Here is a 26,577-nt window from a genome sequence, read left to right on the forward strand (position 1 = left end):
GGCTTTTCAGATCCCTTCTCGTTTCCTTTGTCTTGAGCCCTCACATGGTTACAGTTGTCAGGCAATCCAGATCTATCTCTGTTATAGAAGCAAGGTGTTTCAAGGTGTAGAAGGAGATTACAGTGCTATTCTGTACTCTCCCTAATCACGATCCATATAATTTTTAGATGTTCTTTATATTGAATCATAAAGTTAAGGCTATGTATAATTTACAACACATTTTTTTTCCCCCAAGAGACATCCAATTCTAAAAACTGAAGAATGTTTTAGTGTTATATGAGTGTTTCTAGCTGTGTGTGTTCATCCACCCGAGCCCAACTTAAATAAGCTACGATGCACTGCCAGTGCACTTACAGTCAGGATGAAAGGCTGCTGTTATAAAGCTTATGCCTTGTATTACTTTGCTCATTATGATTAAAAAAAAAAAACAAAAAAACACATAATTAATGCATTACATTTGTTTCTGAAGCATCACTAGGGTAGAAGTGAGGACCCAAAAATCTAAAAAAGCAAACCTGCTTTGAGTCAAAAAAGGTGTAGTTACCATATGCATTGTGCAAGCAAGCAGTATAGAAGAAAAATGTTAATTAATTCTGCATAAATAGCAATCTAATATGCATCCAACAGCCAAAGCAGTTTGCACATGAAATCTCTACAGAAAAGGTATTTAAAAAAATAACCAAAGCAAGAAACATAACAGCAGAGTTTGTAAAATTAAAAATGAATGCAGTAGCAGTATAACGGCGTCATTCTGTCATTCCAAAGCACAACACTATGGAACAGTTCAGTAAGAGTCACCTTGTTACAATGACATTCCTAAATAAAAATAAAAATAAAAATGAAACAAACAAGAATGTACCAACACAGCATGCTGCTTGGGATATTGCTGAGTCTAAATCCATTTCAGTGCATTCTGGCATTCAGGACAGTTGTACATGTCTATTTTGCTGTGGCTACTTATTTTCCCAAGGTTGATGTTATTTCATTTTAGAAAGTATATTTCCCCAGTAAAAAAAGCTGATGGGGACAACCAGGTTTTAGTTTTATTTTATTAGGAAAAATTCACACAGCACTGTATCACTTCTAAACAAAAGGCTAGCAGCATTTCTTCTGGAAGAGTGAATGTGAATTCTCTCAGATCATTTTGAAGTGCAAAATGTTATGCACACTGTGTGAACAACTTCTGTTGTTAACAGTAGTGCTGTGTCACCAGTACCACGCACAATGACTATGGATGCTGTTCTGGTGGTGAAAGGGCTGACAGATGCTGGGTGCCCTTCTTAAAGACCCACAGCTAATGCCTTTCTTCTTATGAGCATTTTTTAAATTTGGCGTACAGTAGAGCATTTGAATCAAGACAGGGAGAAGATACTTCCAAATAAAAGTGAGATGCTACTCTTTCTTTCTGAAAATACTTTCCTGTTGGTAAACCAAAGAGTGAAATCTTTATTACCCTGAAAATATTTCACATAAGAAGTGGCTTGGATTAATTGAAAGGTTTGGTTGGAGGAATCTTAACTTAGTTTTCAAATTTTTGAAAGCACTTGAAAAATTATTTTACTTGCCCAAAGGGGAAAAAACAATGAGCCAGAAGGTTATATTTTTTAAATTGCCAAAACATTTTTTCAGACAATTTTGAATAGAAGACCATTAAAACAAACAAGCAAAACCCACCTCTTCCTTCTAAAAGGCTCCAAAAAATACCTCATCAGCTCTGCTTCAAAGAGTGTACTGTTGAGAGAGATGAGCATATGTTCATACTGTTGCTCAGTTTTTGGAAAACAACTCCCATTTACAGTAGCATACAGCCCAAATTACTTGTGCTTACTTTTATGCATAAATGTGGGTGGATACGTTTTACTTACTATCAGTAGAGAACCTGTGAGATTTGCATCAATTTTGTTCAGGTACAAAAGTTTTTTTTTCCCATTTCAAATTACAAGTGCAACAACTACTTTCAGAATCAATGGGACTTCTGAAACACAGAAGAATATGGTCCTAGATAAATGCCAAATCATTACAGAATCTGTTACAGAATCATGTTAATCGGTCACAAATGGTGCAGTCTGTCAGACTACTGGTCTCCACAGCTGCTAATAAACAACACGTACATTAAGTTCTGCATGCATGGCCCTCAGAAAGTTAATTCCATAGCTTAACGAGGTAGCCAGCTGCAATGATCATATTAAAATGCAATTCAGAGTAATAATTTACTTTGAGATTTTGATTTCTCGCCTTACTTAAAGAGAGCATTGTATACAGACATGTTTTAATAATCTACTTCATTAAATTAACACTAAAGTCTGACTTGAGTGGAGTTGGTCAGGGTTGACATGGCTCATTTGACCCCTTCTTCAGTGGTCAGATTCTGCCACTCATCACTCATTCTGATTAATCTTATTTAAGAAACAAGAGAGCTGTATGAGCTGTGTCTTTAAACTACAGTTTATTTCTATTCTTTAGCAACATTCAGGACAACATCCTCCCTTCCACCCCACAAAATTAAAATGCAGCGAAGGGACTGAAGTCAGCAGCAAACCGCCTGGTGACATAAGTTGGCCTCTGGATACTGCCAGAACATAGATAAATTATAACAGTAATACCCACTCTTTGCCCCATCACATCCAACATGATGCTCGGAGGTCCAGCTGTGCCATTTACATCCAGGGGATGTTTTCCTTTGACTGGTATGGGAACAGGGTGACATCATGTCACCTACATGTATGTCCTCGTCACTGAAGTCAGAGTCACCCTTAGTGAATAAAATAGGTGTGAAGTATTCTAAATCAACACAAGTTTGGAAGCCAGAATATTTCATTTTTACCTTGTGAACAATATAATTCAAAGTGACAGTCTTTCAGAATGTAGTTTGGTACAGAAGTGCAGCCTATAAGAAGTGCATTGGCATTAAGATGAACGCTGTCTTAACCAATACTTAGTAGGAACTTGATATCCCTTTGGGGCACTTACTACTACCTACTGTTACTACAATATTATCCAATGCTTTAGCACAGAGGCCAACATTTTCAAGAGGAATTTAATACTTGCCAGGACCCATGCTGAGATACTTCACAGATGCCTGCAGCGAAGTTTTGCTTTGCACTTCCTGGAAGTCACATCCTTTAACTGGTAACCTGTAAACTAAAGAGCCTCAAATCATCAGATATTTTTTAAAATGCTGTTGCAAATAGGCAATACAATAACTGAATGGAAAAAAAGGGGAAAAAATGATATTAGAGATTGGGAAAAATTAAGAAACTTCTCTATTTTCCTGTTACAACTGTTTCTCTTTGATGAGTACTGTGTTCTGCATTTCCATTGCAAACTGCACTACCTGCAAATTGCAGTAGTCAACGTATCTATTCTGCTAGAGTGAAAAGCATAGAGGTAAAATATAGATTTGCAACTTATTTAGCACTTAACATATCAGTGCTGTTGTAAAAACACCATTTGCTTCATTTTTCAAGTTCTCCTGTAACCGTGGAGCTCACAGGAAGATTATTGATACTGACAAACTTCCTGATTAGATGGTCCATTAGCAGTAAGATACAGAATACTAATTGCAAATTTTCATTTGTGTTGACGAGGCTCGACCTCGCATTCATCAGCCAGTGGAACTGCTTCCCTGGTGGTATCAGCCACACACTATACAATAAATAGATGCTATTTGGCAAATTTCATCAAAGATGGAGGTAAGTGAATCACACGCTACAGAGCTCTGCAAGTCCCAGGGGAATCCTGCAGTTCCTTACAGAATCGTTTGTTTTGGCTTAGTGTAAAATACTCAGGAGAGGCTCTGTATGTAAACAAACGAACAAACCAACCCAAACAAAGCAGCTTAAAATCCTCTCCAGAAATGCAATGATTTGAACAGCAGGACCTGGACTAGTGGCTGACCCAGAGCATGTACCGGCTGCCAGCAACCACAGCTTGTAGTTCTGTTGCTGAATACACTGTTAGAGCAGTAGCTGGATCATTGCTCCCACCATTTCTGTTACATCCCAAACAAGATTTATCTGAGTGAATTGGCTTGACAATTCTGTAATCTCCAGTTCATTCATGTTCTACGTTAACAGGTAGAAATCCCAGATTACCTTGCTGGAAAATGGCTATGTGGAAAACAGAAAAGCAATGAAGTCCTCATAACATCAAAATGTATATTGTGTTTAAGGAAGCAAAAGGCTAGGCAGTGCTTGCAAAATAATTTTGCATTGTAAAATACAACCCTTTAGTTTCAGCAAGCCATTTATAATCTGCAGATTGGTAAAACAGAAAGCCCATGCTCTGTCTGGGTCTTCTGGTTGCGTGTTCTGCTCAGGCCAAGGAGGAGCAAAAGAGAAAAGCAAGACTTCACAAAGGGGATAAAAAATAATGGTACATGCTAACAACAAAGAAAGGGAAGTTCAAAGATAATATTCACCTACTAACCTAAGGCAAATGTAATTATAAAAAATTTACCTCTGGAAGAGCATCTGTGGCCAAAGAAATTTCCTAATGTATCTTAAAGACAGTAAACTTTGAAAATGTTGTGTGAAATCCACACACATATAATTGTTCTTGATGCAAGATGCCTAATTAAAATGCAAATGGATCTATGGCAGTTTTGTTAATGAAGTAAACAGGTTCGTATTGCAATATAACTCTTTCTTTAGCCTTATTCATGTTGGTTTGTCCATTCATAATTATCTTAAGAACTGCAATCTAAACATAATGTAAGCTATGCTCATTAAAGGTGGTACCAATATCATGAACAGGAAGATGGGCTGTCAGATCCATTGTTCTAACAGGCTCCATTATTCTGAGTTGCCAAGAAGTACATAAGAAACACGTTCAAATGCCCCAATCATCATGACAGTATCACAGAATCACAGAATTGTAGGGGTTGGAAAGGACCTCTGGAGATCACCGAGACCAACCCCCTGCCAAAGCAGGTTCCCTACACCAGGTCGCACAGGTAGGCATCCAGGCGAGACTTGAATATCTCCAGAGAAGGAGACTCCACAACCTCCCTGGGCAGCCTGTTCCAGTGCTCCGCCACCCTCACCATAAAGAAGTTCTTACGCACATTCGTGCAAAACTTCCTATGCTGCAGCTTATGTCCTTTTCCCCTCATCCTGTCTCCACGTACCACTGAAAAGAGACTGGCCTCACCGCTATGGCCACCACACCTCAGATATTTATAAACCTGGATCAGGTCCCCTCTCAGTCGTCTTTTCTCAAGGCTAAACAGACCCAGTTCACTTAGCCTTTCTTCATAGGGGAGATGCTCCAGGCCCTTCACCATCTTTGTGGCCCTCCGCTGGACTCTTTCCAAGAGATCCCTGTCTTTTTTGTACCGGGGAGCCCAGAACTGGACACAGTACTCCAGATGAGGCCTTACCAGGGCAGAGTAGAGGGGGAGGATCACCTCCCTCGACCTGCTGGACACGCTCTTCTTAATGCACCCCAGAATGCCATTGGCCTTCTTGGCCACGAGGGCACACTGCTGGCTCATGGCCAACCTGTCGTCCACCAAGACGCCCAGGTCCCTCTCTGCAGAGCTCCTCTCCAGCAGCTCATCCCCCAGCCTGTATTGGTGCATGCAATTATTCCTCCCTAGGTGTAAGACTCTACACTTGCTTTTGTTGAACCTCATCCGGTTTCTTACTGCCCAGCTCTCCAGCCTGTCCAGGTCTCGCTGAATGGCAGCACAGCCTTCAGGCGTGTCAGCCAATCCTCCCAACTTCGTATCATCAGCAAACTTGCTGAGGGTGGCCACTATCCACTCATCAAGGTCATTGATGAAGATGTTGAACAAGACTGGACCCAGCACAGACCCCTGGGGGACACCACTGGTTACAGGTCTCCAGCCAGACTCTGCACCACCAATGACGACCCTCTGCACTCTGCCAGTCAGCCAGTTCTCAACCCACCTCACTGTCCACTCGTCTATCCCACACTTCCTCACCTTTGTTATAAGGATGTCATGGGAGACAGTATCAAACGCCTTTCTAAAATCAAGGTAGACTACATCTACCGCTCTTCCCCCATCCACCCAGCATGTGACAGCATCATAGAAGGCCACCAGGTTGGTCGAGCACGACCTCCCCTCGGTGAACTCATGCTGACTACTCCTGATAACCTCCTTTTCTCCCAGTTGTCTGGAGATGGTATCCAGCACAAGCTGTTCCATCACCTTTCCAGGGACGGAGGTGAGGCTGACAGGCCTGTAATTACCCAGATCTTCCTTCTTGCCCTTTTTGAAGACCGGAATGACATTGGCTATCCTCCAGTCTTCAGGGACCTCCTCTATTATCCAAGACCTCTCAAAAATGATGGAGAGCGGTTCGGCAATGACCTCCGCCAGCTCCCTCAGCACACGTGGATGCACCCCATCAGGTCCCATGGACTTGTGGACCTTAGTACTGCCTAGGCGCTCACGCACGTCCTCTTTCCTGACTAAAGGGAAGTCTCCCATTCCCCAGACCCTCTCACTAACCTCCAGGGTGTGGGAAACCTGAGGGATAGCCTTTTCACTGAAGACAGAAGTAAAGAAGGCATTCAGTATCTCTGCCTTCTCAGCATCCCCCCGTTACCAGAACCCCCCCCTCACTTAGTAAGGGGCCCACATTCTCTCTAGTTTTCCTTTTGCTGTTAACATACTTGAAGAAGCCTTTTTTATTATCCTTTATCACTTTAGCCAGATTCAATTCCAGACGGGCTTTAGCCTTCCTCATTGCATCCCTGCAGGCCCTGCAGGGATCTATATCTGTATCTGTAGTATCTATATCTGTATCTGTATCTGTAGTATCTATACATGCTCTTAAATTCATACAGGGGGCACCTGCATTTACCTGGAGATAAATATAATTCCATTGCTTTTCTCTTAAAAATGTGTGCTTTAAAATAAATCTGTCACAACGTACCTTAGACAAAACTACAGTTCTACAGATCAAATTCCACTCATTTTTCTCATACGAGCCTCAATGCATCTTCCATATGTTTATCTGAATTCAACAGGACAGCTTGAATGAGAGAATCAGTGTAGGCTGAGAAGTCTGCTAGTGGTGTGAAGACCCAAGGGACATCACAACTGAGTTGTGAGATGATTTCATGCCTCATGTTTCATAGGTTTGTCAGAAAGTGAAATTCTACCAACGGTGAACAGTAGCACATAACTTGATGAAATCTGGCAAGTACTTAACAGAAGATGAAAACAAGGAGCGCGACTGAATACTAGCAAGAAAACCAAAGACTCTAGTAAAACAAACAAAAAAAAACAACGGCAAGAGCATATTATAAAGCAGAAGATTTTCTGCATTAGGAATACAAAACTGGGAACTGATCTAAAACAGGCTGGAGCTTGTGCAGAAAATCTAATGCTGTACTGAGAAAATTACAGGATGATATGGGTAGGAAGGGACCTCCAGAGATCTCTGGTCCATCCACTTGCTCAAAGTAGGCTCAGCTCAAACAGCTTGCCCAGGAAGGACCTTGTGTCACCAAGTTTTGCATATCCACAGTGTCTCTCTAGGCAACATTATCTATACCATTTTTTCACTCTTCCATGAAATCATCCATCTGCTTCTGATTATTTACCTGTGTTTTCATTGCCAATGACCAAAAAGCACCTACTAAAAAAAAGTTCAGGTTAATCAGCTACCAATGGTTTATAAATTTGCATCACCTACTTTCAAGGGAATTTTACATTTTATATGGAATGTTTAGCTTCACTAGTTCTGTTCACTTTAGAGTTTAAATTAAAAAATACTGTAGCATTTTGCAGACTAGAAAAGATTAATTACTCAAGAAAATCACCTGTAATTGTATTTGGCACAGAATCACATTCATAAAAATTGCACTTTAAATTGGACGAGTAAACAATGTCACCATCTAGCAGTGACAGGCAAAAGACACGCCATTAATTAGTGCTGCTGTCATCTGAAAGTTGAAAATTGCGCTTGTATCAGGCAACAAAAGATGTGAGATGATGAAGTTTGCCTGCCAGAGACGCAGTAAAATATTTTAGAGGACATGACACTGGTGAGTATCATCTGATACCACACTGCACTGTAATTATTGCAAAGGAGCAATCAGAACAGAAAGGGCAGTACTTAGGTAAAATAGAATGTTCAACACAAGACCTTTTCTCTGAGAAAGTGGCATAGCCTACAACTTATTTAACTGCAGAATCTCATCAAAATAAGAGACATTGAGAAAGTATCGAAAATACATTCGATGTTACATTTCACTGCATGCAAATGATGTTCACAAAGTACCAACACCACAGAAATTCAAACCCTTCTCTTTCAGCAACTTCTAGGAACTGGAGCAGTGGTAAGTTAATTTAGTCTGCTCATCATTAAACGTTGGGATATGAATCGCTCATGAGAAAGAAGAAAATTTTGAAATAGGCATTGAGAAAGGCAGAGCGAATTTTCAAACGGGATGAAAAAGCAGCTCTTTTGGCATCCTCTTTTGGCTATCCTAAAGGCAGCTCAGATTACCGAACTTAAACATCAGCACACACATTTACACGATATTTTGCATTCTGTGAACAAAGCTGCAGGTCAGCTGATGAGCATCAGACACGGAGGCACCTTTGGGCAGAAAGGGCATCGCCTGTGCCTGTGCAGTACAGCAAGGAAGGAATAGCAGCCTGAGGGGAGGCTTCTGCTGCATCAGTGGGCTGACTGTGGCCAGAAAGAAGTGGTCTGGCCCCTGGCACCATCCCCTTCTCTTATCCATCTAACTCCGTCTTTCCCTGACTTTGCAAATGAAAGGCCTTCCTACTTCAAAATTACAATGAGAGAGCAGGTCCTGATAGCAGCTCCTAGTTTTTATACTATTTCATTAAAAAACAACAACAACAACAACAACAAAAACAAAAAAAAAAAAACAGAAGTAGCTAAAGCCAGCTTAAAAGACGAAATAAACAAGAAAACCTCAACAAAACCCCTAAACAAACTAAAAGCGGTTTAAAAGACAAAATAAACAAGAAAATCACAACGACCCCACCCTTCCCCCCAACACACAAATCAACTAACTAAGATTCTGGAAGAGAATCAAGTAATAAATGACTACAAAAAGACTGAAAGTGGGAGTGTTTCATCTTTTTACTTCATCTACTAATGAGGTATGATACAGAAAAAAAAAATGCAGAAAACACAAAGTGTTTGTTAGCAGACTTTATGTGAAAAGACACGAAGGGTTTATACTCTGAATCAGAAGGAACGCGATGTAATGGAGCTTTAGCAGAAGATGATGCGGGAGGCTCTTTATCTTTCCAAGCACAGAGCGCTGCCTGCCCTGCCAGCCACACACCGCACAGACTGTGACGCTCCTGCTGCTGACAGCCGGGCAAGACTCCAGTCCGGCTCGCACACAAATCTGCACCAGGTTTGAAAAATCACTCGGACCTGCTGAAGTAAAACCTTAACAAGAACAACTGCCTTCCAAATCAAAGTCTGCTGGGAGCGGGCTGCTGAGGGCCACGGGCAACGATGGGCTGTGGTGGGCTCGGTGCTGCTGGTAGCACCTTAGTGCTGGAGATAAGGAGAAAGCTGTGAGGATCAGCACCAGCCTTTTGGAGAAGAGACAACTTGTCAGAGGATGTCCTATCAGGATGAACATGGCTCATTCAAGAATTAACTCTCTATTCGTCTTCTACCTCAGTTTTTTGCTGCTCCTCCACTTAAAAAGTAAGATTGGTTCTTTTTCTTATTGTTCTGACGTGTCCTCTGGGTAGACTGGAAGACGTGTGCTTCCAGCAGGAAGCTTCTGTTGTCAGAAGGCTTTAAACATTTGATGGAGATGCCAAAAAGATTTGGTTCTAGGAAACTAAGTTGCATAAATTCGCTGTGCATTGGCTTTCCTGATCTTCATACTAATATTTTGTCCTAAAAGAAGAATGAAGGCATTTTTTTTAATTTTGTTTCACATATTGAAAGCATAGCAGTAAAATGTTCTGATAAAATTCTAACTATGAAGTCTGCATTTTGATACCATTCATCCAGTATACTTGAACTTAGCTGTTTTAAATACATAATATTTTACTAAATCTGTACAAGTTATGTATTTTAGTAGTACGCATTACTTTATGATATAGATGTTGACTTTTTGATTAAAACTCCAAAGGAATCACTTGTTAAACAGCTAATATATTTGAGAGAGTATGAAAACTCAACTACTTTTAATAGAGAAAACATTTGTGGCAAACTTCCACAAAAAGAGAAGCATGCAAAGTGCTGGGAATGGCAGTGGGTTTCCTTGGCAATTTTCTCAGAGGGCTGAGAGATCTTGGCTAAATCAAGGAGGCTAAGTGGCCTCAGCTGGTGTATGTTTATGTAAAGCAGCAGCTCTTAAACATGCTTAAAATGAAGACAGGCGGGATGCGTGTCTGTCTGAGGAGGCTGTTTGATTTGTGTATGCTGAATGTGAATTGCAATAAGACAAAGCTTTGAGCAGCTGCCATTAAACAAGAAGACTTGGCATTAGTGTACAGTGTTGTGTAATCTGGGTCACCTTCTGTTGCTGCATCACTCAAATTGTTACTTGGACAGTTTACAGCCTGAGCTAAATTAGAGGATGAAAAGCAAACAGATGCAGTTAGATCAACAGGCACTGAAAAAATACCTACTTTAAAATGTAGTAAAAATGACATATGAGATGTCACAGAAAAATGGCTTTATTCTTGCACTTTTCTTTAGAGATATACTAAAGCCAAAATGTTCTGAGTTATCTCACAAGAGGATATTTTCTGGGAAAGAGAGAATAGATCCCACACTAATAAATAGCAATTTTAAAAATCAGTCTACTGTAAGATGAACAACTGGAAAGTCTGAAACAAATTCTGCTGCCTAATTACAAAGAAGTATCAGGAATGGTAATAATTAAATTTCATTTATACACGAGGCATGGAATTTTGAACAAAATAAATGCCATGGGAAAGAAGGTAACAAATTAGATGTTTATAAAATTGAAAAGGTCGCATTGAAAACATCACACATAAAGAAAACATTGCTAGGATGTAAACAAGAAAAAAGCCCCCCAGGAACCAGTAAACAAAAAATGGTAATTACAGGTCTTGGCATTGGTTGAGCTTTGCTTAACACAGGATGTCAAAGGAAAGAAAGTAATGATATGTTGTATTACACCTTTTCCTTAACACAGGAGCTGGCTGGGTGACATTTCAGAGGTGGCATGAGTTTTTTCTCTGGTATATGGCCATATGGCCAGTCTCCAGCTACAGGCTTTTCACTCTTGAGGACTCACTTTTCCCTAGGTACACTCGTGCCTGTTACAAACTGATGTGATACAACTTGATATACCAGCACAGGGCAGCTACAGCAGCAGCTAGAATCAAGCTCAGGAGCATCTGTATCTGTGCAGTGCACGTAATCACCTTGATGGGTATTCTCTCTCAAGAGTCTGTATGTCACTTGAAAGTGCTGAGTTTCTGCTAACAAAAATTTAATTGGGAACAGGCCAAAGATGTCTATGCAGAAGAATTGATTGTTATTACTTACTTATTTAGAAAATATTATTTGAAAAGCTGAGAAAGGCTGAGAAAGATGTGAAGCAGAACAGAGATGTTTTTATGATGTGTATAAGCATCATATAAACTGTTATTTTTTAGATTTTTTTTTTTTTTGCAAGTCAGTTGACTGGACTAGTTTTTCCCTGAAGTATTCTAATCACAGGTCCATCTTAAAGTCTCTCATCATTATCTATTTTAAATGAATCGGGAAATAAATAGCATTTAGAAGGCAAGACAATCTAAAACATTTTTTTATAGGTTTATAACATTTCTTCCTTCTCATCCACACTCCTGAAATGAAAAATGGTACACAGAAATGAAGTGTCCCATGCAGATAGAATACTACAGGGTGATCGGTCATTCCATAACAGTTGCAATGAAATTAAAGCATTTTGCAGGAAAGCTCTTACATTAAACCAAAATATTCTAAGTAATATAGCAAAAATATAATAGGTTGAACTAAAGAAATTCAAACAAATTGTCCAATCTTATCAAATTATGTTCTCTCTTATTTGTGGAATAGTTCATGTGTACCCAGGTATATATTATGAGAAAATATTCTTTAATTTCTGTACAATATTAAGCATTAAATAGACTATAAGCTTTTATTAGAGACTTCTGGTTGCAAATAATGCTCCTATAAAGCTGAAGGCATTATATAACAGCCCAGTCACACATGGTTCCTTTTGAAACCACAAGTTGTGTAAAAATATCTTACATTTATGTGACACAACATCAAACTGTATAGTGACAGGATTTCAACCTGGAAATCAGTCTTCCAACAAACAATACAGTTTTTTTTCTTTAATTCTAATTATCTAAAATGCTTTTAGAAAGGCCGCTCATTTAGTCTCCCAGAGCCCCAGCATGATGCTGTCAGGTGCAACAAATATGAGTTCTCAGAAATACTTGTGCTTGACAAAACAGAATTTTGCAGGGATGGAACTAAAGTCATCTGGTTCCAAACCCATTCCTCCAAGTGACGTTATCAAAAAGGGAAAGTACTATGTCCTAAGAAATACATTAAGAAGAAAGTTTCAGGTGTTACTTGTTCTTGTTTTATTATAGAAGAGCTTTGAAGTATGTATAGTAAAACCCAAGACTGAATTCACATCTGGATGTAGGTTTTTATCATACTGACTTGTCCCAGGTACCCCCAACAGATAAGTGAACACAGCTGATTAAAAGATGTGAGCAGTAAACTGCCTTGTTGCAAAACCTTTATTAGAGAGAGACACTGGCCTGCTTGTCTCTTAAGAACAGTGTGACAATCATAACTGTGCTAGTGTTTCAAATGAAATGTTAGACATAAACCCAATGGTGTCTGAAAGCAGTAATTCCTCCTCCTGTTTTAACTATACATGTATTAAAACATTTGACATTTAATTGTGATGCAGAATTACATCCTAAATATCAACCCACTTTCTAAGGTATCACTGTAAGATTCCCATTTGCTGGGGTGTTAAAGAAAATGGGTTCTGGCCACCTTAAAGTTTATCTTGTTAGTTTCTTGGAAGTGAATTTACACCAGATACAATTCCTGCTGCCTGATGCATCAGAGAATTGATTTAATTTTGCCTCTTTTTTTCAGCTGCTATTTGTATCCACTTTTGACAATCAATAAATCAGATTTATGAAAGAAGGAAGTAATGGTCAACTTCTGTATTTAAGGAAGGAAGCAGTGGTCAAGTCCTAGAGAACACCACAATGCTGACTTATCTCTAATAAGGTTGTTTAAAGGATCTTATAGAGGAGAACCCAACTTCCTGGAAGTTAAGGTTCTCAAGCATCTCTTACTTTAGTTGGTATATTGATTAGCGCAATGCCTGGAAAGACTTTACTTTCAGGTGATGTCTAAAATGGCCATTGTGAAGTACTTTCCCATTCCCTTAGCGTGAGAATGGTGCTACAGCCCTATAAATTCATTTGTGCCTTGTTCCCATGGTTCTGAGTACTGTTGTACTGGATGTAAGCCTTCAATACATGTTCATAATTTTTCCCCAAAATGTTAATAAATTAGGAATGGAATTTCATCTGAGATTAATGTGAACAAAACATCCAAGCTTTCTCTGCAGTACTTTTCTGCTCCTCTGAGATGCTGGCACTATGCAATTTTTCCCCATGGACAAGACCTTTTGGTTTCCTGCAATTATTTCCATTACTCACTAAACTTCCAATTGATGCTTAATTACCATGTTAGGAATAAAACTTTTCATATAGAGAGATTTGTGGTTTTGCTCATACCCCTAGTCCCTCCTGCACGATCAGTGATGCAAGTAGCTTTCCAATGGAGTATTGTTAAGATGCAGTCAATGCATTCATAGCAGATGCTGTACTTCTGCAGGTCCTCATTATTGCACTGAGGAGTTTTGCACCAGGGCCACAGCCTCTAATGTCTGAGCACCAGGAGCACTACAGCTTTCCCTCTGTTTTAGCTGCTGTACATTGTTCCCATATTGTATAAAAAAATGAAATCTTATTTAGAGGCCTGCTAGCATCCTAAATGAGATTAATGCCCTATCATTTTTAAACAAGGAAGTAACTTCTTCAACCTTGTTCCACTTGCATAAACATGACATTAAAAACATCCCAACCACGCTCACTTTTGAGCCTTTTAATTCCAGTTCTTACAAGCATCCTTAAGGCTAGATCTGCCATTTCAACTATAGAGCAGCTTCCAAGTTGAGCTGCCTGTGACCGATCTACTAGGGAAGACATTGATGGGAAAGAAAAGAGCTTGGGCAAAAGGGTGTGTGGCACTTGTGCTCAGCTAGCTGCACAGACTCCACAGCTGATCTTGAAACACTGATATAGCATCACTTTACAGGAGAAACGTGCCAGGCACTTCAAGCGCCATATGAACAGAAGACATAAGCAATGTTTTAATATGCACATAAACTGTTCAAAAGGTCCGCCCAGCCAATCTTACAGCTACAGCTAGTAAGCCACAGGAGCACTGGCATGGGGATTTGGTGACATTTGGTTCCCAGTTTTGTTGTTGTTGTTGTTTGTTTGTTTTGTTTTTTCTTTTTTGTTTTATAATTTGGAAAGTTCAATAAGGATGGAGATTCAGATTAGATGTTGGGTAAGTTTTTCACAGAGAGGGTGGTGAGGCCCTGGCACATGCTGCTGTGGTTGACCCATCCCTGGAGGTACCAAGGCCAGGTTGGATGAGGCTCTGGGCAGCCTGATTTGATGGCTGTCAACAACCCCTCAGCTAGGGGTTTGTAACTAGGTGATCTTTGAAGTCCCTTCCAACCCAAGCTGTTCTGTAATTCATTCTACAGATGGCCCAGGTGTTGTTTTATTGTTTCCTTAAAAAAAGAAGGAAAAAAAGCTGTCCTTAAGAGGTGTAGGGGTCTCTAGACCCAAAGCTACCATAGACACATGAGGACAGATCTGTGCTGCAGACTGAGAAGTCAGTCAGACTCTTCCAGTTCTGCACTGGGGCAGGTTTTAGCCGTGGCCAGAGCACAGCTGCCCTCAGAGAGCTTAAACAGCATGGCTCTGCTGGCATCTCTTATCTCACTTGGAGCAAGAGTGAGCCAACATCAGTCTTAAGGCATTTGATTTTCTAAAATTTATTAGCTTTATTAGTTAATTTTGGGATTAAAGTGCATGTTTCTGGTATAGATGGATTGCTTCTTTCCTGCCTATTACCTTGCCTCAGTTACGGAACTGAGAGACAGGAATCTGCAGTCATTAACTTCTGTTAGATTTTGGAACTTTTCCGCATCTGTAGTGACAGTATTTCTTTAAGGTACTGCAAAACTGAATTGTTTGAACAGTCTTTGTGGCCACATCAAATACTTTCCTACTGAAAAGCTGTATGAAAAGGCAAATATATTACCACTACGTGGTAACAGGAAAATGACATGCAAGACAGGGTGAGCAATCAGTGCACCCTTCAGTACTGACTACATCCAGCTTTGTAAGAAAGAAAAGCAATTAGGGAAATGCTGAAGAGGGACAGCAGAAGTAGGGAGACATTTAGAAAGATGTCACCTATAAGAAAGGGTCATAGCAAGAGAAGCCTGGCAGAGGGTGTGATTACAGTGTTTCCTACACCAAAGAGAATAGCAATCAACATCCATCGGCTGCTGCCACGACCTTCCGAAGGGCAGGCGCTCTGCAGCCATAGATTCCACAAGCAGTGGCGAGATTGCAGCGAACTTCTCCAATTGCAGGATAATCAAATCTCCATATCAGAGCTTTTTGATGAATAGATTAGATAAATATCTGCCAGAGATTGTTCAGACTGCTGATTAAAGCTGATGTGACACAGACGGGGCAGTCAGCACCAACTCGGGTGTCTACAGGAACCCAATGCACTAGAGCCCCAGGACATGCAAGCCATGCCATGGCCAGGCCCAGCTGGGCACAGCTCCTGGGCAGGGTGAGCAGATGGCACTGCACAGAGGATTAGTGCTGATCCAAGCAGGGGCAGCCCTGCGCCAGCCTTGCTCGGTGCACGGTCTACAACATCACTGCTGAAATTTCAGTAAGGAAATATTTCACTCCCAGCCTTTGAGATAGCAAGCATCTACTCTTAATTTTCTGGTATTTAAACTGGCACTTCAAATATCAAAGGCACTCATTTCTATGGGGGTAGATAGCCTCGGTGCTAGAAACCATACACTGTGACTTCCAGATTTTTGAATCAAATGATTTATCCTTTTACTTGCAGTTTAAGGATACTGAATAAATTCACAATACAATGCAAGGAAAGACTAATAAATAGATTACCAATAGAACAATTTCTGTGGCAAAAAGCCTATAGAGGAATAGAAAACTGACTGCCTCTGAACCTTAATTTTGCAGCCAGCTCCTTATTCCTTATATATTGAATACATGATTCAAGATCAGAACCTACTGCAGGAATACTCCTAGGAAACTCAAATAACATTTCCTGACATGCAATAATAAATAATCATTCTGGAATTCTTCACTATAATGTTTCATTTGAGAAAAGCTTGATTTTTAGACAATAAACTCATTTTTTTTAAAACTGAAGTTTGGAAAAAAACCAAACAAATATATCAGCTACCAAGCAATACACATTAGTCTGTTCTCCTAGACCCTGGATACACAGCATATTCCATCCAATAATACAACTGAGAAACAGCAGTCTAAGTGCCTTTCATCCTACTACAGGAGGTTGTGGCCAGGGACCTCTCAAGAATATTTCTTTTTGTTTTCTTTATAATTCACATCTCAGTATTACAAAAAAAAAAAAAAAAGATTTTGGTTGCCTCAATCTCCAAGCAACCCTAATTATTCCTTTTACTCTTTGTGGTGTTCAGAAGAGAAAGAAAGGCTCTGATATTAACATTGCTTTCTACAGAAAGCCTTTAAATGTAATTGACTCATCTGGAGTCACAGAGGGTAGGCAGCAAACAGACAAGGTATGGATATTATTTTCTAGATTGATATTACAGATTAATCTGTTGGTGTTAGAGACCAGCATGTTTCACCAATTAGTTCCCACTGTACTTTCCTGTTGTTTTTCAGCCATTTACGGTGTGATAATACGTGAAAGTCAAAGTCCAGCAAACAGCAAAACACTCAGATAAACCTTTTCCCAACGAGACTCTTCTGTTTACTTCATATTGATTATATTTTGTTCACCCATAAAATGGGTCAGCAGAAACCGCCCCAGCCCTTTGACAAAGATGCCAAGTGACAAGGTGCTCTGCGGGCAGCCTGGCAGGCGGTGACGCACCACGCAGCTGCCACTGCAGCTCCACGGGGCTCCTGGGGGCCGAGGCAGCACACTGTCCTCTCCAGGCATCAACAAAGCAAGTCTGCAACGGTGGCTGCTGCAACTTCAGGGTTAGGGAGCCTGAAATCTCATCAACGGGGACAGAAAGCAAAATATTTCTAGGGCTAAATATTTCTGTGGGTAGAAAAGGGGCATGGGATGCTAACCCGCTGTGTGTGACATCCCTGCTCCAGCAGACAAGGCTCAGAGGCAGTGCCCAGGCAGGGCTCTTGCCTGGTACAGCCTTTGTTGGGAAATGCTGTACTGGAATAATTGTGGCCTGGATGGATGCTTATGGGAGAAGTCCTTGTTTTTTTTTCCACTGCTCTTGCTTGGCTGCCCAAGGCTCAGAATACTAGGATCCTATTCCCTTAACCTTTCCTGGAGTAACAGAGACAGACAAAGCATCTTCAATTGCATTACTCAGGAAGTCAGAAAACAGGATGCGTTCCTTTAAAGTGTTCTCAATCACAGTGATTGAGAGCAAGACTGTGGGAAGCACACTAACTGGCATAGCCCAGCCTAAGGACTTGGCTAGTGACAGGATGGCTTGAAATTCCCCTTACTTCATTTCTCAGAGGTATTGCTGTGTTTTCTCTGTTGTGGGAATGCCAAAACTGCTCTCTAAAGTAGTTAAGCTCAGAGCAGCTCTGATTCACATCCAGGCTGCCCAGGGAGCTATAGGAGTAGATGAAAGGCAGTGTATATTGCTCACACTGTCCTTGACAGCTTCCCATTCTCCCTTGTTGACAGTCCTAGCAGGGATAGTACAGAGCACTTCATTAGCTCTTCCTTCCACATGGAAGCCCCAGAATTTGATTGTGACGTGAAAACTTTGAAAACAACAATTTGACAGAGAGTCAAGGCAAGGATGGAGAAAGCTAGACAGCCATCAGCCTGTAAGGATCCAATAACTGCAAGTTAAGTAACCTCCACTGATGAACTAATCACAGCACGGAATCCAGAAGTCCCATTATAAAAGTCTGCCCTTGAGAAGACATCTGTATGCAGCAGTACCCTAAAATATATTTTGCTAAGCTTTGTCACAATTTGTAGGGACAACTGTAGCAGTGCTTTTGCTATGGCTGGCCATACATGAACCTGAACTGAACATAGTCAAGTGCCCACAATGCAGAAGAAAAGAGAGCAGGGCCTGTTATCAGCAGCAAGTCTGCAGAACTATGCATGTAATTCTCTTGATGGGATAAAGAAGTATAGAAGAGCTGAGGATTACATGCATAGTGTTGAATATGGTCCACGTGAGATGCAATTCAATTGCAATGGACAAGTCTATAGGCCATGGGGCTCACAGTTCCCTTAGAGTCAGCTGACTCCCATAATTTCAAGAAGGGCAAAAACACTGGAGATGTCTGATATAATGTACAGCAGTGCAAACTGTAGATGTTCTTCTCCAGCAGCCCTTTGCCTTCCTTGGGTAGCTGTGGTGCAGAGAAATGATGCACCAAGCCAGAGAATGACATCAATGTATCTGAGATTACATCAGAGATATTGAGTGGGAAGATGCATGTGGCTCCTGTAGGCTCTGTCCCTACAAAACAGTACAACCTACAAAACAGTAATTAAAATGAAGTTGAAATTAAAGCTCCATGTTGTTTCTATCCTAAAATATTGGAAAATATAAGAAATGTGTTGGTGGGAACAATAATCCCAAAACTGTTTGCTCACTACCTGTGTAGTTATTTGGAACAGTATATCCCATGAGAGCTGAAAGAAAATAGGTGCCTCTACAATGCAACTGCAAAAAGAAAGTACCTGGCCCACATTTTGCAAGAAATACCATTTCAGACTTTCCAGCTAAACACATCCCTTCTCTCAATTAAACACTGCTGACATTTGTATTTCTTTATTCACTACTAATGGTATTGAACATTTTGTGTGCCTCAGTCTGTGTAAAAACACCCTCTGCTTGATGTAACTATCTGTACTGTTCTCTCTTAAGTATGTCTTAAATGTCTGATTCAATTTAGTCTAACTTCTACGCACTCTGGAGCACGTGGACAAGTGCAAGAAGAGTAAGATGCCTAAAATAAATTGCTATTTCTGTATTCAATTGGCTGTTTCTAAAGAACACTGAATTTCCCAAAGAAAAAGTAGACATCCCAGACCTTCTGCCTTTGTCCATGATAGTGAAGAAACAGATGTGTTTAGGGGGAAGTCTTGAATAGGATTAAACATAAGAAAGGATTGGCTCTAAACACCTTTGAGGAATCTGGATAGAAGTCTTTTCATCAGGCTGACGTAGTGATCCAACAAGCAATGGAAAGAAGGAAGAGGTCGTAAGTCTACGCATGTAGCAGAATTAGACCAAATGAATCATTACAGTCTGCTAGCCATATAAGATCCTTCAGATATTGCACTTTGTCTGAGGAAATGCCTAATGACATTCACACGGGCACTTTCTGTTCTTGAAGACCTCCGCAAGCATTCTTGCTGCCCAGTGACCTGTGAAAATGTCTGACAGTGGACCTGCTGTATCCCCAATCTTCATCCCTGCCTCCCAGTCATCTTACTCCAGTAAGAGTTGCATATGTTTTTAGTACTTCTCATATTCCACGTACAGCATCCAACAGAGCTGATTACAGTTCTGATTATTCTAGCTTAACTTTAAAAGCTTCCTAGCTTCAGTGGGTGCTGCTGTGCTGTCCAGTAGGGCCAGCATGGCTCTGCTTTACAGCACCAGGGATTTGTGGCTGCTGTCAAGAATGGTTTCATTTCAAGCTGACTGAGAACGATGTTCTTTGAGATACCTGAGATCATAAACAGCACTACATTATTTAATCTTCACTAAGGCTTAACTGGCTTGTTCATTGAGCTTCAATGTTCATTGTATCTCAGCTCTTAAATCTAACTTTGAGGGAAAAAACATCACTACTACTAAAATCAAGAGGACACTGTTATTGCAGTTCACATGAATTTCTGTATAACATGCACAGCAACCAGTTGGAAACATGTTTGCATCCTGAGTTGCATCATTTCTTCTTTGGGTTTGTATAGAAACAAGCTGTTCTAGCGGAAACCCACAGGACAACTTGCCAGTGCTATTTAATTGTGCCTCATTGAGACTTGTGTTGTCATCTTTACTACAGGCAGAAGAACTCTTTCCTTACTTTTATTAACTACAAACATCCAGGCAACAGAGTGACAGATTCTCCTGTCTTCTTTTAGCCCTGCACATCTTTTATACTGTGTCTCTGAATCAGGCTAAGGAATGCTAGTTCCTCATGGATGACTGCATCTTTTCTGCAATCACTCACAAGCACCAGTACTTCCATTAACCACAGGCATGAGGTTACGCATGCTTACTGTAAGTCTGGCTTCCGAAAAGTAAGGGATTTTTAAAGAAATCATTACAGAAAGTGCATGCTGAGCTTTCTGCTCTAGTTGATACTTCTTTGAGCAAGTGGGTTGAACCAGATGACCTCCAAAAGCCCCCTCCAATCTCATCTGTTCCATGGGAAATATTCTCAGTTTATCTGAGCCTGTTACTAAAGTACTTGTATGGCAGTCATTTATGGGACTACATCAGAAAACGTGTCCAACCAATTCTGGAATGACAATCACCATTCAGTAATTAAGAGATTATTAGAGCTTGTAGGAAGCCAGTTAGTGACAGAAAGATTGAGAGATGGAAAATAAGATGGGAAAAGAAGACTTCATAGTATATTTCAGATCCCAACTTTGAAGAAAAAAAAAAAGTGCAAGAAAAATCAGTTACTAGCTTCATATAAACATCTCAGATCTCCACTGTGCTACTGATCTAATATAGATTTGGTGACAATACCTCTTCAGATCCACTGGAAAAGAGTAGGAATACAAATGTACACCTGAAACAAATCCCCACAGTCAGAAACATACCCTGACATCAAGGCTGGCACAGTTGAGACAGGGGAAGTGCAGAACAGAGCAATGACTGTTCAGCTGCCCCAGGAACATCTGCAAAACTTGCCACTTGCCTTTGAAAAAAGTCTAGCATTCTTCAGATCTTAACCTTGATGAGAGGTCCAGTGAGTCAGTCTTTCATAGTGCAGTCATGCCCTATTCCAGCTATTACATGCCTCATTTCTGTTAATCTTCTCTAATTAGTTCTGCTTCTCAAGTGAAATCTTGGAATCTTAATGTTTTCCTGTGCTAATAGCAAGGGCTTTGCTTTCATGTTCAAGGTTGGACTGCCATTTCACCCTGTAAAACTCATTTGTTCTCCCAGCACTTGCAGTTGTACACTGAGTTTTAGCTTAGACTCTCTCAAAGAATTTTCCTGACTTTCAAGTTATTGACGTTGTGAACATGCCAAAAGCCAACACGTTCATGAGAGGGCAGAAGAATAGGTTCCTTTCCTCTCCTTGCAAATGTGCTGAATTTTATTTTTTCCCAAAAAAGCACCTTCAGCCTTCTCCTCATGAAGGGTTTCATGTGTTTTACAAAGCATAAGCAGATTGAGTGCCACAGCATGTAAACTGGCAGCATCTCAATTTTAGGGATGGAAAAGCTGAGTTGCAGAAGGGCAAGGCAAATACGTCTCCTGCAGTGGGACAGCTGAGTACAGTCTCCCTGTTCCATGCTCTACTAATGTAGACCTTACATTTTTCACTTCATGTTATACACACATATGCCTATACAGACAGAGGAAGGAAGACACACTTTTCCAGATTTGTAAGGAGCCTGAGACATCCATAGCAAATATATATGAAATGATTATTTATTCATTCTTAGATTTAATACAGGCAAACCTAGAGTAGATTTTCAGTTGCTAACTGCAAGGACTTCCTTTGTACGTCACTTTATTTCATAACTTTCAGCCTTCTTCTACAAAGGGATCAACACACTCTCTGTAGTCACTAACATGCCATCCTATAGTCTTTGCTCTGGGAGGATTAGATGCAGCAATTTCTAGAGGAACATGATGGCTGAGGTGTGAGCACTGGCAGGAGAAGGCATCTGAGCCTTAGGCAAGAAAAGCTCTTCTCCAGCTGTTGTTCAGTTCAAGATAGCAGATGATTTTCAGGTTAAAGAAACTTGCATGGGCAAGGGAGAAAAGGCAACCTTCTGCAACGTAACTTAGAGTAAAAGCAGAGTCAACAGCTTACTTAGAGTGTTGCTTCTGCTGCTATAGTAAAATTTGTAATTCATCTCAATAAAGTCATACAAGGTTGATGCTTACAGATTTAAAGCTGTTACACATAGCAAATAGACAATACAGGAATAGCACGACATTAAAACAGAAAGTTTTTCCATGACTATTCTCAGTTATTTCACAGGATACAAGTAAAAAAAAAAATATATGTAACTGTTCAACCTCTTTTCTTGAAATAAAATAATAACATGTATGTGAACGTGCTATTTAGGAAGTAGGAAGTACCAAGCATTTTCACCTTTAAATAGTTCACTCCTAACTCTTATATCTGAAGACAACACCCAAAATATTTTGAAGGGTTTGTAGCACATTATTCCCTGTAAGCTACTTAGGAGTTGTTTTTATTTTCTAAATTCCTTCAGTGGGATTTATAAAGACATTAAGAAATTACTAAAAGGCCTTTTTTTCTCCTCAGAACAGAAATGAGATAAAGCACAGCACACACACACATAAATTCAGAGGCTCACTGTGAGATCAGTGCTCAATTTGGAAACTGCTCTGAAGGTGAATAGCACCTCGGCCTGATAGTCTTTTGGAATTTCTGTTCTCTGGCTTCTGATGAAGTGTGCTTGTTACAAATTAATGCAGCACATACTTATATCAGAATGGCATCCTATTGATAGGGTATTAGGAACTGGAATGTTGTCATAGGAGAGAAGACATGGGATAAGAACTAGGCAGGAAAGGCATCCTTACAAACTGTTTTTTTCAGTCTAACTGCAAGTTGTCAACCAGACACATTCATAGTGCAATAATCTAGAGAGCTCCACTTGCTTTTGCTCATGGTGGCAATGGTTTTATCACCTAAACATTTTCACTGTGGAGCACTGACAGTGCTTTCCCCCCTTCAAAGCATCACCTGTATATATTTGCCTTGACACTGTCTTTACATCATCTTGATATTGTTCTGACACTTAAAAAACTCAATCACTGTAGCCAGCTGCCAAGACAAAGCAGAGAAGCATTAAAAGGATTGTTAAAGAACTGTGAAGAACAGCAGTTTAGAGAAAACAAGACTGCTTTTTCAAATTCATATTCCAACTACGTTTTAGTAAAAGCTGCTTTCTAAAAACCTCAGCCAAGGCTGGCAAAAAACAGCTCAAAGAGTGATGGACTCTGCAGCTGAAGTTCAGGTGTTCCAGTGACAGCCCTCTCAGTGCTGAGAGCTCAGGTCCTTTGAGTAGCACTGCCTAGCAAGCACAGAGTGTTGAGCACTGCAAGATGTTGACATGAGGATCTCCCCAGAAACTAATTTGCAGCCTTTTTTTTGGGACAGTTAGGAAAGAAAGGGGACAGAAGAAAAGAGCCTGGAGCATTATTGCCCTTTGCTACAAATAAAGCAGAAACATACATTGTTATTTCACAACTTATAGAAGCAGCCTAGAAAGAAAGCAACACCTAGCATTGATCTAACAAATGCTGAATATTGTGGTAGCAGGATAACAACGTGCATGGAGTTAGGTTCAGTAAGTGTTACATGCTGAATAATCTGGGAGAGGAGAAGAAAAGCAATCTCTGCTTTTACTGAAACTACATGCAAATAAAAGAGAAAAAAATATTGAAGAGCAGGCATACAAGCCCTCCAGTGTCTCAGCAACCAACGTATCAGCATCTTTTGTACTCACAGATAAAGCCCTCAAAGCACACAGAAGGCAATGCTTAACCTACACACCTTAAAAAAAAATAATAATAATAATAATAAAAATTGTCACTATAGCAACTCCAAATGCAGAGAACATTGACTGACTTCTGCCAGCTCACTCCAGAACCACGCCACAGACAGGTCAGCCACCACAGGCATGTGCAAAACACCAGTGCTCCTGCAGTTGAGCTTCAGAGCAATTTGTGAACTGCTTCAGAGGTAGTAGGGATATGCTTGAGGTACTTGTGATGGACTCTGCAGCTGAAGTTCAGCTGTTCCAGTGACAGCCCTCTCAGTGCTGAGAGCTCAGGTCCACATCTGAATTTGATAAATAAAGCTTTGCATTTCAGCTATTTGACAAAATAACTACTGATATGAAGGGGAATTCTGATCACTAGGAATCACATTATTTCCCTCTTAAAAAATCTCTGCACATGTGCAAATTTGATACTAATCCAAAGTCTTCATTCTTAGAAGAACAACACCTAGTAACATAAATGTCACTTTATAAATCGATGTTATACTTGCACACATTCCGTTTGAACCTTACCTGAAAAGTGTAGTGAAAGCATATCCAAGGCAAAGCAAAGCAGAGCTCAGCTTGTCAATGGGGCAGTCTGCATCACTCTGCAGGTGACGCGCTACGCTTCCTTGTGCTCAACGAAGGACAGAGCTCTCTATGTTCTGTTCCTTTATTGCATCTTGCATTCTCACCTTAAGGTAACAACGGAGGGAAAGCAGTCTGAAGCATCACTGCTGCAGAGCCCCGGGCCTTTACCAGAGAAGCACTGTGCTAGTCAGCCCAGGTGAACCAGAAGCAGCCATGTGTAGAGAATAGCACTACAACCCCTGGGACAGCAATACTGGCAGCTAGACACTGACTTCTTACAGAGCACTGGTGCTTTACCAAAGCCTCCCAATCTGCAGGACTAGCCTGACGATGGATACCTAAATGATCTGATACAGGCTTAGGCTCCAAAGCTAGAAGAAAGCTCAGCTTCCACCTCATTAGCTCCCTAAGGAACCAAGGAGGAGCAAAGGACTGAAGGTGCTAATTTGTAATCTGCTGACTGCCCTACAGCTGTCTCTGTATAACCTCCCCACCAGGAACCTGCCCTACCTTGCTTAGGAACTAAGCTTTCTGTTTCTCAAATGTAATTCATAATTGCTGTACATGGAAAATATAGCAACTAGTGCATCAAACTATAGCAGGAATATTTAATGTTGCAGGATAAAGGAAATGTTAATACAGGGTACTTGCAACAGAATTTATAGAAATATACCTCTTCCAGACAACAAATATAATTTCTGTTGATAATAGATGATAGAAACAAATCAACACATGTACTTACAGTCATCCCATGCTAAGAGTAAAGTAGGCATGCACCTCTACAAGCCGATGTTCATAAGTCTGTGCTCATCTGCCACACCTGTCAGCAATTTTTTGGCAATTTGCATATGTTCAAACACAGCGAGTAAAGCACAGGTCAGACAAAAACAGGGCAGAGGCAAACTTAGTCTAAATAGTTATTAGCAAGAACAATATGCTTCCGTTTATCCAGAGGTAAAATTCAGCCTGAAATGCAGTTATTCACTTAGTTAAGTGAACAAGATGACTTAACTAAGCATGATACATTTACAATTAAGAAATAATTAAAGAATTAAGAAATAAGAAATATAGCACAAAGGAGACAGCTCCGCACAAAGACAACCACTTTTGAACTATATGATCCATAGTCTATATGGATGGTGATGGTCCAACTGCCCTGGCAAGCTGAAGGATAAACACTTTAGTGCTTCCTTCCTATGCTGCTATGCTTATGAACTCCCTTGATTACTAATGGAAAGATATTTGTTACAGAAGGCTACCATGGTCCAATTAATATTAAATTGTCTTGAAAAGACACCACAGTTGACCCTCTAATTAATATATTTTATTCATTTTAAATGAGACACTATTTTAGGAGCTCAATAACAGTGCCTTTTTCTGTTCAAGGCTATCCATAATTAATAATCTCTTTGACCAAAGGAAATGAATCCTAAGAGAAAATGGCTTTTGAGAATTCCCAGGTGCCAAGTACTGAGAATTACTTTCCAATCTGTTCTGCAGCCTCTCAGCACAGTACGCTGTATGGTGCCCTTTGGGATCATAAAGCAAGGCCTGTCATGGAGCTCTCTGCCAAAAGTGCTCTCAGTGAGAGCAGATATCCAGTCACTAAATATTTATCACAATTATTGCCATCAAATCTGTCATGGTTTTTTTTCTGGGCAGCTCTTTTATTCTAAAACACACCACCACATTAGGTTTGTTTAAACAATTTGCCTTTTAGTGATATTCCTCCAATACGAGGGGCTTACTGTGGGATCTCCCCACAGAAGGCTCCTGGGCATGCCCTGGCATTGATTAATCTTCCGTTTTTCCTTACCTTGACAATGCAGCATCTTGCAAAGGTTTCAGAGAAAGACATCCCTAATTGCTGGGAGGATTTTCAATTCCTACCCTT

General features: G+C 40.4%; 1 protein-coding gene across 2 annotated transcripts in view; it reads left to right on the plus strand.

Moving 5' to 3' along the window:
- The first annotated feature begins 9,222 nt into the window (after positions 1-9,222).
- CRB1 (crumbs cell polarity complex component 1) overlaps positions 9,223-26,577 on the plus strand; it is a 92,037-nt gene continuing 74,682 nt past the window's right edge. For both annotated transcript variants that reach the window (XM_085232098.1, XM_085232099.1), the window contains exon 1: positions 9,223-9,680. In XM_085232098.1, the coding sequence (XP_085088224.1) occupies positions 9,605-9,680 (76 nt within the window). In that variant the 5' untranslated portion in view covers positions 9,223-9,604. The remainder of the gene's footprint in view (positions 9,681-26,577) is intronic.

This window comes from Meleagris gallopavo, chromosome 10 (genome assembly GCF_905368555.1).
Source record: "Meleagris gallopavo chromosome 10, MGAL_WU_HG_1.1, whole genome shotgun sequence".
In the NCBI taxonomy this organism is placed as follows: domain Eukaryota; kingdom Metazoa; phylum Chordata; class Aves; order Galliformes; family Phasianidae; genus Meleagris; species Meleagris gallopavo.